The sequence below is a fragment of the Solanum tuberosum genome, unplaced genomic scaffold, assembly GCF_000226075.1.
Source record: "Solanum tuberosum cultivar DM 1-3 516 R44 unplaced genomic scaffold, SolTub_3.0 scf00226, whole genome shotgun sequence".
NCBI lineage: Eukaryota > Viridiplantae > Streptophyta > Magnoliopsida > Solanales > Solanaceae > Solanum > Solanum tuberosum.
The window spans coordinates 717,084-728,526 of record NW_006239155.1 but is presented as its reverse complement, the minus strand read 5'-3'; the positions used below and the strand labels follow the sequence as shown (position 1 = coordinate 728,526).

General features: G+C 35.2%; 2 protein-coding genes across 2 annotated transcripts; one reads left to right on the top strand and one right to left on the bottom strand.

The window, feature by feature from the left end:
• Nucleotides 1–353: 353 nt before the first annotated feature.
• LOC102582431 (RNA-binding protein 1-like) lies at nt 354–2,284 on the top strand. Its single transcript, XM_006356778.2, has 2 exons — nt 354–912; nt 1,147–2,284. The coding sequence occupies exons 1-2, from the start codon at nt 688–690 to the stop codon at nt 1,954–1,956; spliced, it is 1,035 nt and encodes a 344-aa protein (XP_006356840.1). The 5' UTR covers nt 354–687; the 3' UTR covers nt 1,957–2,284.
• A 5,103-nt stretch (nt 2,285–7,387) lies between these two features.
• LOC102582107 (growth-regulating factor 1-like) lies at nt 7,388–10,718 on the bottom strand. The gene is made up of 4 exons (XM_006356777.2): nt 10,017–10,718; nt 9,261–9,482; nt 8,535–8,919; nt 7,388–8,371 (listed from the first exon to the last, which is right to left on the bottom strand). Exons 1-4 carry the CDS (start codon nt 10,366–10,368, stop codon nt 7,537–7,539), a joined length of 1,794 nt encoding a protein of 597 aa, XP_006356839.1. The 5' UTR covers nt 10,369–10,718; the 3' UTR covers nt 7,388–7,536.
• Between the last annotated feature and the right edge of the window lie 725 nt (nt 10,719–11,443).

Here is an 11,443-nt window from a genome sequence, read left to right as displayed (position 1 = left end):
AAGAAGACTTTTGAATCTTGTGGCCCTAAATTAAAGTTATGTCAAATATACAAAATTGCCCTTTAATCTTGTGGTCTTAAACATGCCACGTGGAAAGTTGAAAGTAAAATATTACCAAAAAAGGAAAAGGGTCATTCTTTTTTAAACAGACTAAAAAGGAAAGGAGACCATTCTTTTTGAAACGGAGGGAGTACGTAAAAGTGATCGAAATATAAATATAAAGAGATAATTATTTTTAAGTAGTATATGATAGAATGAAGAGGATCTTTTTTGTCCTTATCTATTAACTTGGTACACAATCTAAGTTAATCTATTATGAATTAGTCACTCCAAAAATCACTACTAAATTAATTTTTTTCCTCCCTAATTAACCATGTAAATAAAAGTCAATTTCTTCGAATTTTCCTACCTTTTTGTTTTTATTTTTTTTTATTTTTCTAAAACAGTTAATTAGAGCAGAAAACAGATGCCTCACGATTAGGGTTTTGTTGTCACATAAACTCCTAAAATATGGGAAACAAACCATAATCAACTTACAAAATCCCAAATAATTCCATATTCGTTCCAAATTTCAACTTTTCCCCAAAACACTCCTATTCAATAGGTCCCTTTTTCGAGTTTGGGGTTCTTGTTTTTTGCTGTTAAAGTACCAAAGACAGGATTTTTTTCACTACATTGCATCTGGGTATGGAGGATTTGGACAAAAGCAAGCTTTTTTGTGGTGGGATTCCGAGAGATACGAGTGATGAGATGCTTAAGGACCATTTTTCTAAGTATGGAACTGTGGTTAGCTCTGTTATTGCTAAGGACAGGGAAACTGGTAGACCTAGAGGGTTTGCTTTTGTTACCTTTTCTGACCCGTCTGCTGTTGATTTAGCCCTACAAGATACCCACGAAATTCTTGGAAGAATGGTACGTCTTCAAACTCTATTTGTTGATTTTGTGTTGAATTCTTGTTTTTCTGAGGACCCATTTTCTAAATCTGTTCAATTTGATAAAAAGAAGCCTTTTCCCCAAATATTTGAACTTTTTAGTGTGTGGGTGTATGTAGGTGTATTTGATGTTTATTTGTTATAGAAAAGGTGAAGTTTTTTTCTGTTTATTTGATTTATGATTTATGGTATATCCTGTTGTTGTTGTTTTTAGGTAGAGGTGAAAAAAGCAATACCCAGGAGTGAACAACACCAAAATCAGCAACTGAATAGTGGAGGTTTGAATAGAAATAGTAGAACTGATGGTAGAAGCAATGATCAGTTTAGGACCAAGAAGATTTTTGTAGGGGGTTTATCAGCTAGCCTAAATCAGGAAGATTTCAAGAGTTACTTTGAAAGGTTTGGTACGATTACAGATGTTGTTGTGATGCATGACAATGTTACCCATAGGCCAAGGGGATTTGGTTTTATTACCTTTGATTCGGAGGATGCAGTTGAGGAGGTTATGCAGGAGTCTTTCCATGAACTAAGTGGCAAGTTTGTGGAGGTCAAGAAGGCTATACCAAAAGATGGAAGTAACAATAGTGGTAATGGTTATCATTCTAGAATAGGTAATGGAAATGGTTCTAACTATAACAACATTTATCAGCAGGGTATGTATCCATCTTACAGTCCTAGTTATGTTTATAGTCCCGGGCCTGTCCCGGGTTATGGCAGTGTGGCAGAATATCCTTATGGATTTGGAACTTTCGGAGGTGGTTATCCTATTGGAGCATACCCTGGAATTGGTTATGGTATCACTTCTTTGATGCCTAGGGGTCCTTGGAATAACCCAACAATGACTGGTTTGAGGGGAGGTCCATTGCCTTATGGCAATACAGGAGGTTTTTATCCCGCCTACATTAATAGTGGCGTCGGAGTAATGAACATGGCTACTAATGGATATGGAGGAATTTTGGGTGCTGGGATAAATGAGAAACCTGGTCAAGTTAGTGTTAGAGATGCTCAAGAGGTGTCTGATTAGGTGCCGATACAATTTAGATGGGAACTGTAGATATCAATTCTTTTATTCTGCTGGAAGCTTCAATGCTGCTGCTACCAAACAGAGTGAAGAGGTAATGCGGTGCGACCTAACCCTTACTATGCTGGCAATTCTAACCGACTGCTTTGTGACTTAATGTAAATATGATGACAAAGTTAGTAGTTCTCTTACTGATCAATGGAGGTTGTCTTCCGTCTTTTATTTATGACTCTTGCGTGTGATGTGCTTTTTCTTTTCTAAACTCATTTGCTCAGATTCAGACAGCTGTAATATAATCTTTCAAAGTTAATATCTCCCGTGTGTTGCCTCAGTTAGTATTCTCTATGCGGTTGCTTTAAGTTTTATGGGTTCCATTGTTTTATCATAGTTGTGAAGTATTGTTGTTTCTACATGTATATTTTGGTGCACTTTATACAACATTTCTTGCTTTGCTGACGATGATAAAAATTACGATGGCCCTTCCTTGCATCTGAATATGCGTTTTTTTTTTCCTCTTTCTTTTGCCACATTCTATTTGGGTTCCCTTTATTCATATTATGTTTCTTTATTTCATGCAAAATTTGTTACATGCCTGGGAGTTTAATTAGTTTAGCTGAGGAAAAATTACAATACAAGGTAGTAGATCTATCACAACAAAAACAAATTAAGAACATACTTGTAACTGATGTTGTTCTAGTGTGTGCTAAAAGTTTCGCTAAGTAGCCTGTAACCCAAAAAATTGACAAGAGAATTTAAGAGTCTTATAACTTATGCTATATGTCTATTGTTAAGTATTTATAGCCAATGAAGAAACTATTGTATAAGGTTTTCTTAACTAATCAAACTCTAATCTGTATTTGAATATAGTTATTTCATCTTATTTGACTAAACTACTATATAGGTTATGATTTTTAATTTTAATAGATTATTAACATATAGGCAACATACATAATTTCAAAACTTTGAAGCCATTTTCCTCGTCTGCATACTTTAGTTCCAAGTATATTCAAGTTTTTGCTTCATTAGAATGGTGACAATAGTATGTAATAATGATAAAGAAACCAACTCTTAGTATCACCATGATTTTGTATTGTGATGTTGTTTTGAGCAGTTTTTGTTATCTCCGAGGATGATGGATGGGGGATTAAACTCTTCTTTCAATGAGAATTGTCATATGTGATTCCCAGCTTTGGGAAATAATAGTTTCATCTTTGTGTATATTGTACTAGCATTAGGTATTAAGCTTAGATGCATTGAATAGCATTACATCTATATATTGATCTGTGATCTAGAATATTCACCCTTGTTTGATATAAGATTTGCTAATGCTCAGAAATGTGTTGGTTGAGTGAGATCTTGGACACTGTTTTTAGTGTACGTCTAGTCATCAGCTGGTTCCTTAAGTTGTGACAGCGCAAATGACTTGGTAGATTGGTATGACGAAAAAAAATATTTGTCATCCTTGTGTAGATCAGAATTTGCTGTTTGAGTGACTCCATAGTCCATTCATCTGATAAAGTTAACATTTGAATTTGTCATCCTTGTGTAGATCAGATTTGTTGTTTGAGAGAATCCATAGTCCATTCATTTGGTAAAGTTAGCATTTGAATTTCATAATTTTTTTGTGAATGTATATGTTTAAATAAGATGGTAAGTGAACTAGATCTTGTGTGACGATCCACTTGCCATTAGATCACAGTTTAAAAACTGCATTTTATGAGTTTGAATCCTACTAACCTAATTTGGTGACTCTTCCGAAATAGAGTGTGGTAGTTTTGGGGCTAGCTAATGTCAATATGCATCCATTTGCATTAGTTTTTGGATTGCAATGATTCTAGAATAGTTAATGTCATGGTAATCGACTCATTTGTTTAATAGCTTATTATAAAGGTCAATAATAGTTTCACATAGCTTTCCCAGACTCAAGGCAGGTGTCTACCACATTCATTTTTGTGCTGACCGTTGGATGTCTGGAATAGTGAACAGTTGTTCTTCGTTTCCGGTAGTTCATTTGTTGACTATTTGAGCTACATCAGAACCTTATATTTTCAACTGAGACCTTGCTCTGTCTCTCTGTTTAGACTCTTTTTTTTTCTCCCCTTTCGCTAAGGTTGAGATAAATACACTACTATACATCGAAGACAAATGCATGATTATATTGAAATTTGTTTCTTTCTAGACAAATAGACCACTATATTTTCCTGCTTGAAACTCACCATAAATTTCCTTACCAAAAGACCATGATGTGCTTATTGCTGCACTTTTAGTAAGATGCAGTTAAGTGAGTCTTACCCCTCGACATTATTAAATAATTTAATGTTCATTGCTAGGTTGTTTCCATGGTAATTGGATAGCTTACCAAGGTGAATAATAGCTCTTTGATATCGCTTTCCCAGAAACTGAAGTTAGGTGTCTACCACAGTCATTGTTGCGCTGACCGTTCAATGTCTGGAATAGTGAACAATGGTTCTTCATTGCCCGATAGTTCATTTGGTAACTATTCGAGCTACATCAGAACTCATATCTTTTATTTGAGACCTTTCTCATACACAACTGTTGTTGTTTGAAACTCACTATAAGTCTTACCAACAGACAGTGATTGACATATTGCTGCACTTTTTTTATTAAGTAGTTCAGTTATGTTTACCCCAAGGCATTATTAAATACCTTAATATTCATTGTCAGTTTTGATTCCTTGCTACTTTGTGTCAACTGTTATGGAAAAAGTGATGTTGATGTTGTCTTGACAAAAGACTTGCTGGTGAAGATGATGAACTTTTAACAATCTTTTACTTGGTATAGTAAGTAATTTCATCGTTGCAGATCTCCATGATCCTTTGTTTACTGGCATCTTTTTCATCTGAGATATCGTAGACGATTACTTCTTTTCTTAGTGTTTCAAATCATATCATTACTGAATTTTTTTATTGAAGCTTCTGTGAAATCGAAATGCCCCATCAATGTTGAATTGTTGTATAGTCTTTTGATTATACAGTGTTGTTATGATGTTCATATCACAAGACTGTGTACTAAAGTACCTCTTTTGTGGTATTTAAAGTGATTGCTGAAAAGTAAAGTGTACGGGTTTTATCCAGTTGGAACTTTGTCATTGTGAGTAGCAGAACATAGCTAGTGTCAAGACCATGAAATAAGGATATGGATAAAATTTTGTTGAGAGCGCCACTCCAGAATAGTCCCTGCAATGCGCAATCCGGATTTGGTATGAGCTTCAATGCGGGATCTGAACTTTGGATGAGAAACCAAAAAGTAAACCATGAAATAGGATATTTATATTTGGTACAAAATTCGTATAGAAGGGTGTGTTTGATTAGAAGAAATAAAATAAGTAGGAATTTGACTTACTTTTTTGCATTCGAAATATAGATTAAAAAGTATAATCTTATTTTTTTTTTATATATAATCTAAATAAATATTATGTAAGCGGAGTAAGGCGTAGAGTGGAGTGGTGGGCATGGGGACAATGTGGAATTTGTATGCTCTATTTTTATTAGGGAAAGTATTTTCCTCATTCTTATTCAATGAAAAAATATTTTTCCTCTTAACAAACTAAAGTTGTTCATTTCTAAGAGGGAAAGACGGTCCTAATAGAGATAAATATTACTCTTTCTTAATAACAATACCAATAGTACATTATAATAAAAACTAAATGTGTCACAAAGGATGAAGTATAAACGACTAAAATGACAACTCTATGGTATAATCTTAGATAAAGAAATACATTTTGGACCTAAAGCAATTCTAGTAGCTAGCTTTAAACGTGAGGATTGTCCAAAATAATATAAAGATATCTATTTAAATTTCCCAAACCAACGTGTGGTCTTACACCCTCACATCCACATTTCATGATAGAACAATCTCAATCATGAACAATGTAATATGAGAGTCTAACATCGAGTAAATCAATAAATTGAGATAACTCTGATATCACGATAAAGAAATGAACTTTAAGCCCTTGAGTAACTGAAATATCTACACTTTCCAGAATGTCAATCTTTACGAAAACATTTCTTTGGCTATCATAAAAAAGGCATGAAACTTCAAATGCACTAATAATAATAATAATAATTCATGGAGGCAACCCACTCAAAATTCAATTTTAGAAGCCGTACCATGGTCCACCAAGTACCAAAAGCTAAAAAAAAAACTCAAACGTAAAGAAAAATCTATACTAACCAGGCTGGAATTAAATATAAGTTGGTCCAACAGAAAGTGATTGAAATTGATGTATCATCTATGAAATAAATACTCAAGATTCTGTCTCAACCAAATGGACGTCTTCATTTGTTTGTAATAGGCAAAAAAAAGAAAAACTAAATTAAGAAAAAATGAATTTTTTTGAAAATTAATGACCTTTAAAAGCTCACTATGAAGCTGGATTATATCTTATCAATTGTAACAACTTACCAACCAACATGCCTCCTACCAACTTGTAAGAATACAAAATAACTTGATTGACATAATTAATCAGCCAGACAATTGCACATGTTAGTAAAACCAATTTCTTGAACATCATTAGGCCATTGATGTTGATTTTGAATTAAAAATTGAACAATCCTGAGAGATAAAATGGTCTAAACCCCCCCAACCTATACCCGAAATCCCAACTACACACTCCAACTTTACGGGTGTCTTATTACCCCCTGAACACCATATTTCTCTATTTTCTATACACTTAAACGCTGACCTCAACACATAAACCAAACAAATAGTCCAACGTGATTGCACGCGCCGGGTCCCCCACCTCTTCAACTCCCAATTCCCTTTTTTCCCCATTTCCCTCCTAAAACGTAAAAGACCCAAAAATCATCCTTTCTCCTTTTCATCTCCTTCTCCATTTGCATATGCATTTCTGTTGATGATCGAAGGATTTTGCTGTGTATTTTCAACTTGATTTCTTAGTTTATCAACTAATTTAGCTTATTCAAGTTTTTATTTGTCATTTTTGATGAATTTCGAGAAAGTTCAAAATTCAAATTAGAGCAGATTACAAACCCTAAAATCAAGATTTGAAGTAGAAATGTAAACAACGAAATCCTACTTATTTTTAAGAGAAAATCGTGATTTTTTTACGAAAGGAACAAGGGTTAATGGTGGGGAAGAAGAAACAATGGTTTATTTAAGGTTGGGGAAGATGACTGTTGGAGAAAGAGGAATTTTTCGTCAAAATTCACCTTCTAACGCGCCTAGAGGAGGTGAGAACACCTCCTATGACAGGTCAGCACTTACGTGTGTAAAAAATAGAGAAATATAAAGTTCAGGAGGTAATAGGACACCCTTGCAGTTGGAGTGTGTAGTTGGAATTTCGGATATAGGTTGGGGGGTTTAGACCATTTTCTCATCCTGAGACACATGTTAGATTAAGAGAAAATATTTAGATTAACTAAGCCTTAAAAGGCTGAAAATAGTACATAAGTAAACAAATGAACAAATCTTAACTGGAATACTTAGTCATTTAATATCTTGAGTACATATTAGATTTGGCAAAGGGTGTGAGCATTAAGGGGAAAAAGGGAAATGGCTCACTTCTTGAGTTACAAAATAGCATATTCCTAGTTTTACATATTACATGGCAGGTAGGGTTGGATTCATAAGAGTTGTTCCAAGAAGGCCATTACAAAGACTGGAGCCTTCGTTCGTTGTCTTACTGTGTTCTGCTCTAGGACTGCTCCCTGCACTGCTGTTGGAAAGGGAACCGAAGGAGGACTTTTGTAAGACTCCGGTTGGTGATGATCCCATCCGAGGGCTTCTATCCCATCCTTCGGTCATGAGATTAAGAGCTGACTTGTTCTTGCAATCGCCTGAGCTGCTATTAGTGCTATGCAAGACCTCTCCAAGAGGTCCACCCAAGGAAGATTCCCATGATATAGGAATCCAACTTCCTTGTCTTTGGTTATGTTCACTGATGATGGTACCAATGCCTAGTCCCATTTGAATTGCTTCATGCTCCCGAGACCTATGTGGTGAGGCTGTGAGCTTGTCATTCGCAGGAGAGGAAGTCGAAGACATGAAGTCTGATGTGACTAAAGGGATAGAAATGGAGAGCTGAGTTGGATCTGACTGCAAATCAATGTCTGGCCATGAAACATTGGATTGATCAGATTGGGTTTTGGGCAACTCGTCCATGAACTGCCGAAGTGGATGATGCTGTAATTTCCTTTCTTGATCTCTGACATCTGAATTGACATAGCCACGGCAGTTAACTAGCGAAGAGTTTTTATTCAAGGGATTGATCAAAGAGTCTGCACAAACTAATCCGAATTCGGCCCTGGAGGTTAATCCATAGGGATTCTGCGCCTTCTGGTTTGAATATTGGGGCTCTTTAACACTTGGTGAAACAACTGAAGAGCCTTTTGTATCCGAATACCTTTCACCAAAATTTTCCTTGGCTGTATAACTCCTGGCAATTGAAGATTGATATTAGAACATGTAACAAATAAAGTATCAAAAGGACAACTTATACTCTTTATTACCTCCAAAAAGCGATAATGCTTACTACTATCATTTAGTAAAAAACTACAGCTTGATGTAATTGAGCTTTGACGGAGACTACTGAAATGTACCTCTCAAGATAAGGGGATGTTGTGGACAGATTAGTTCCAGCAGGCTGCAAGTTGGAGAGTTGATTGTGATGAGAGAGATTGAGAGTGTTGGATGCAGCAGCGCCCCCTCCGGAAGCCAAAGCTGCTGATGCTGCAGATGACATGTTTGTCAGCTTGGCGGAAGTAGTAGTAGCACCGGTGTTGTTTCCAGAGGCAGAATTGCCAGTTTGTCCTTCCACAGGCTTTCTTGAACGATGGCGGCCCCTGTTCATGTGTCGCTCACAATACTTTTGATCAGCAACTGCATCTCTTGAGCACCTCCATTTTTTACCATCTGTTCTCCTACACCTTCCTGGTTCTGGATCATTGCTATTGGAGAATCCTAGATGGAAAGCACCCCATCCCACTGCCAATATAACCAGAACACAGATCATCCACTACTCAAAGATTATCAGTAAAGGTGTTCAAAACATGAAGAATCAAACACATGAAAAAGCCAAAGGTGTTCAACGTCTACTATATATACATTAAAATCAACTATGTATAAACAATGTAGTTTTCCGCCGACCTGGCTCTTCCCCTGAGTAGACATGATCACTCAGGGTACTTCCTGAGCCATAGATTTAACAAATTTAGGTACAAATGTCTTTAATATTTTGTCTAGATCTCACATTTCAGGCACAAATGGGGAAAAGTTGCTATCTTAATAATATAGCAAGATTGAAAGAAGGTAAAGCAAAGACTTACAAGCATTGGGTCTAAGGCCTGCAAAAGTTGTGAAACCAGCAGATTCAAGAGCTTTTCTTATAGGATTGAGGAGATAAGGGGGTATTGGAACATTTGCAGTGATGTACTTGTAGATCAAGGCCTGATGTTCCAGCTCCATCCATTGTGATGGAGTGAATGGCCCTTTCACCCCTGCTATTAACCCATGCATATTTCCAGCACTCAAAGCTCCACTGCCATAGCCTGAGCAAAAAAAAAGATCAAATCTTTAATAACGAAAACTGGATTTTTTTACCAAATGGCTCTTCTGTCTGCTCTACAAATGTGAAAGAAGAAAACTAGACTGTTGAAAGATGCATTATAGAATACCTAAAACTTAAAGCTATGTCTAGAACATTTAAGGGGGGTACACAACATTTTTAATACCAAAGGAAACACACCAATGAAATAAGGAAATATCCTCAACACTCTTTATGGCCTTTCATCTGATTATGCCTTATAAAAATCAACATTGCCACAAACTTATTACCAAAAATAGGTAAAGAAAGAAACCATGTAACAAAAAGATGCCATCTTTATTCTATTTTTATTTGTGGGGTTGGTTAAATAAGATTCAAACAGTAGCACATTGCTACCAAAAATCCAGCAGTTAAATGAAAAGCCAACAAAGTTAAAACAACATAGAATTATTCCAACACCCAAAAACAAATCTTGATTCCAAAACAAGAAACCCCACAAACACAATAAAGTTAGGATCTTTATCATCTTTTAGTGTACCTGAAGTGTTTCTAGCAAAAGCACTTGAAGGGTGTTGATTATAATAAGGCATTGTGACATGATTTTGAGAGTTGGGTGTAGAAAAGCTAAGCATTTGCTGATTCTCATGAGAAATTGGAAGTTGCTGAAACATCATAGTAGCTTTGGAAGATGAAAAATCATCACTTGTCTTTGCTAATTTACTCTCCTTATTCCATTCATCTTCAGTAACAGAGGACCTTTCATGTTTATTAAATCCACCAGATCCATACCATTTCTGCTTTGTCTCAGCTGAGGCAACAAACATAGTACTACTAGTATTGTCTGAACAAATCACCCCACCGCCACCACTATCCAAACCCCCAAAATCCATCAAACAAGAAAATAAAAATCAAGATACTAAAGTTTTACCCTTTTATGAAGAAGGGGTCACTTAATAGCAAGAAACTGAAAGAAAGAGACAGAATTTGTTGTTGGAAGAGGAGGAAGGACCATGTTTTTTTTTTCTTTCTTTTGTTGTTTTAGTTATATGATATGAAATGTGTTTGGGGAGTTGTGGCAAGTGTTGGGAATTTGTATAGCAGAATAAGGGGAGCTATATAGTGGAGTACTACTATAAGCAGCAGACCTCTAATAAAAGAAAGAGACACTGGTTTTCTCCTTTAGGAGTTGCTAATTGTTTTGGTGAAAGAGAAAAATTATTATTGGAGAGAGAGAGGGACTACATGTATATATGTAGAAGAAAGTACCTAAAATACTGTTATTATATAGTCTTGTTTTTCTCATATAATATAAAACCCTCTTAATGTTTTTTTATAGATTAATTTTCATATAATAAGTAAAGTTGAAAATTATTATTAAAGGTATTTTCAATAATTCTCTCAGTTTTTTATTAAGAGCTCGATAGAGTTTGTGACCACTTATAATGTTTTGTTACAGATTGAGGGTGTATTGAAGTTTAGTTAGTCAAATAGAGAGTGTTTTTAAATCTGTTAATAATTTGTATTAAATTTAAAAGTGTTCTCAATATTTCTCTCATACTAAATTAATCAAATCGTTTCTATTTAAAACTTAAAAGGATATTACTCATTTAATTAGGTATAAGTTTGCAAAAAAAAATCATATTTTTTTGAATTTAATAATATATATATATATTTAATTTAAATAATCACTTGTTTTGAAACGGAGAGAAGGAATGAAGTGGTGGGTTGCATGAACTAAAGATGCACAACCACGTGACGACATCACTATATATAAATCTATATGTATCTATATATTTACTTTTCTTTGTCCTACTCTCAACCCCCTCCCTACTCCACCCCCGCCCCACGCGTGCCCTCTCACACTATATGATAAAATTATTGGGGAAGTAAATAATTTTGTTAGAAACGGCCATTATCTTCCTAATAAAAGCAAAGGAAAAGGGTCTGGTATACCCTTTAATTTTA

Bases quoted from the DNA above. Each gene is read 5' to 3' on its own strand.
- LOC102582431 (XM_006356778.2), top strand. From the start codon at position 688: ATGGAGGATTTGGACAAAAGCAAGCTTTTTTGTGGTGGGATTCCGAGA. The intron at 913-1,146 runs GTACGTCTTCAA...TGTTGTTTTTAG, and splicing joins ACGAAATTCTTGGAAGAATG to GTAGAGGTGAAAAAAGCAAT.
- LOC102582107 (XM_006356777.2), bottom strand. From the start codon at position 10,368: ATGGATTTTGGGGGTTTGGATAGTGGTGGCGGTGGGGTGATTTGTTCA. The intron at 9,483-10,016 runs GTACACTAAAAG...TTTTTTGCTCAG, and splicing joins TTTTGCTAGAAACACTTCAG to GCTATGGCAGTGGAGCTTTG. The intron at 8,372-8,534 runs GTACATTTCAGT...TTCAATTGCCAG, and splicing joins ACATCCCCTTATCTTGAGAG to GAGTTATACAGCCAAGGAAA.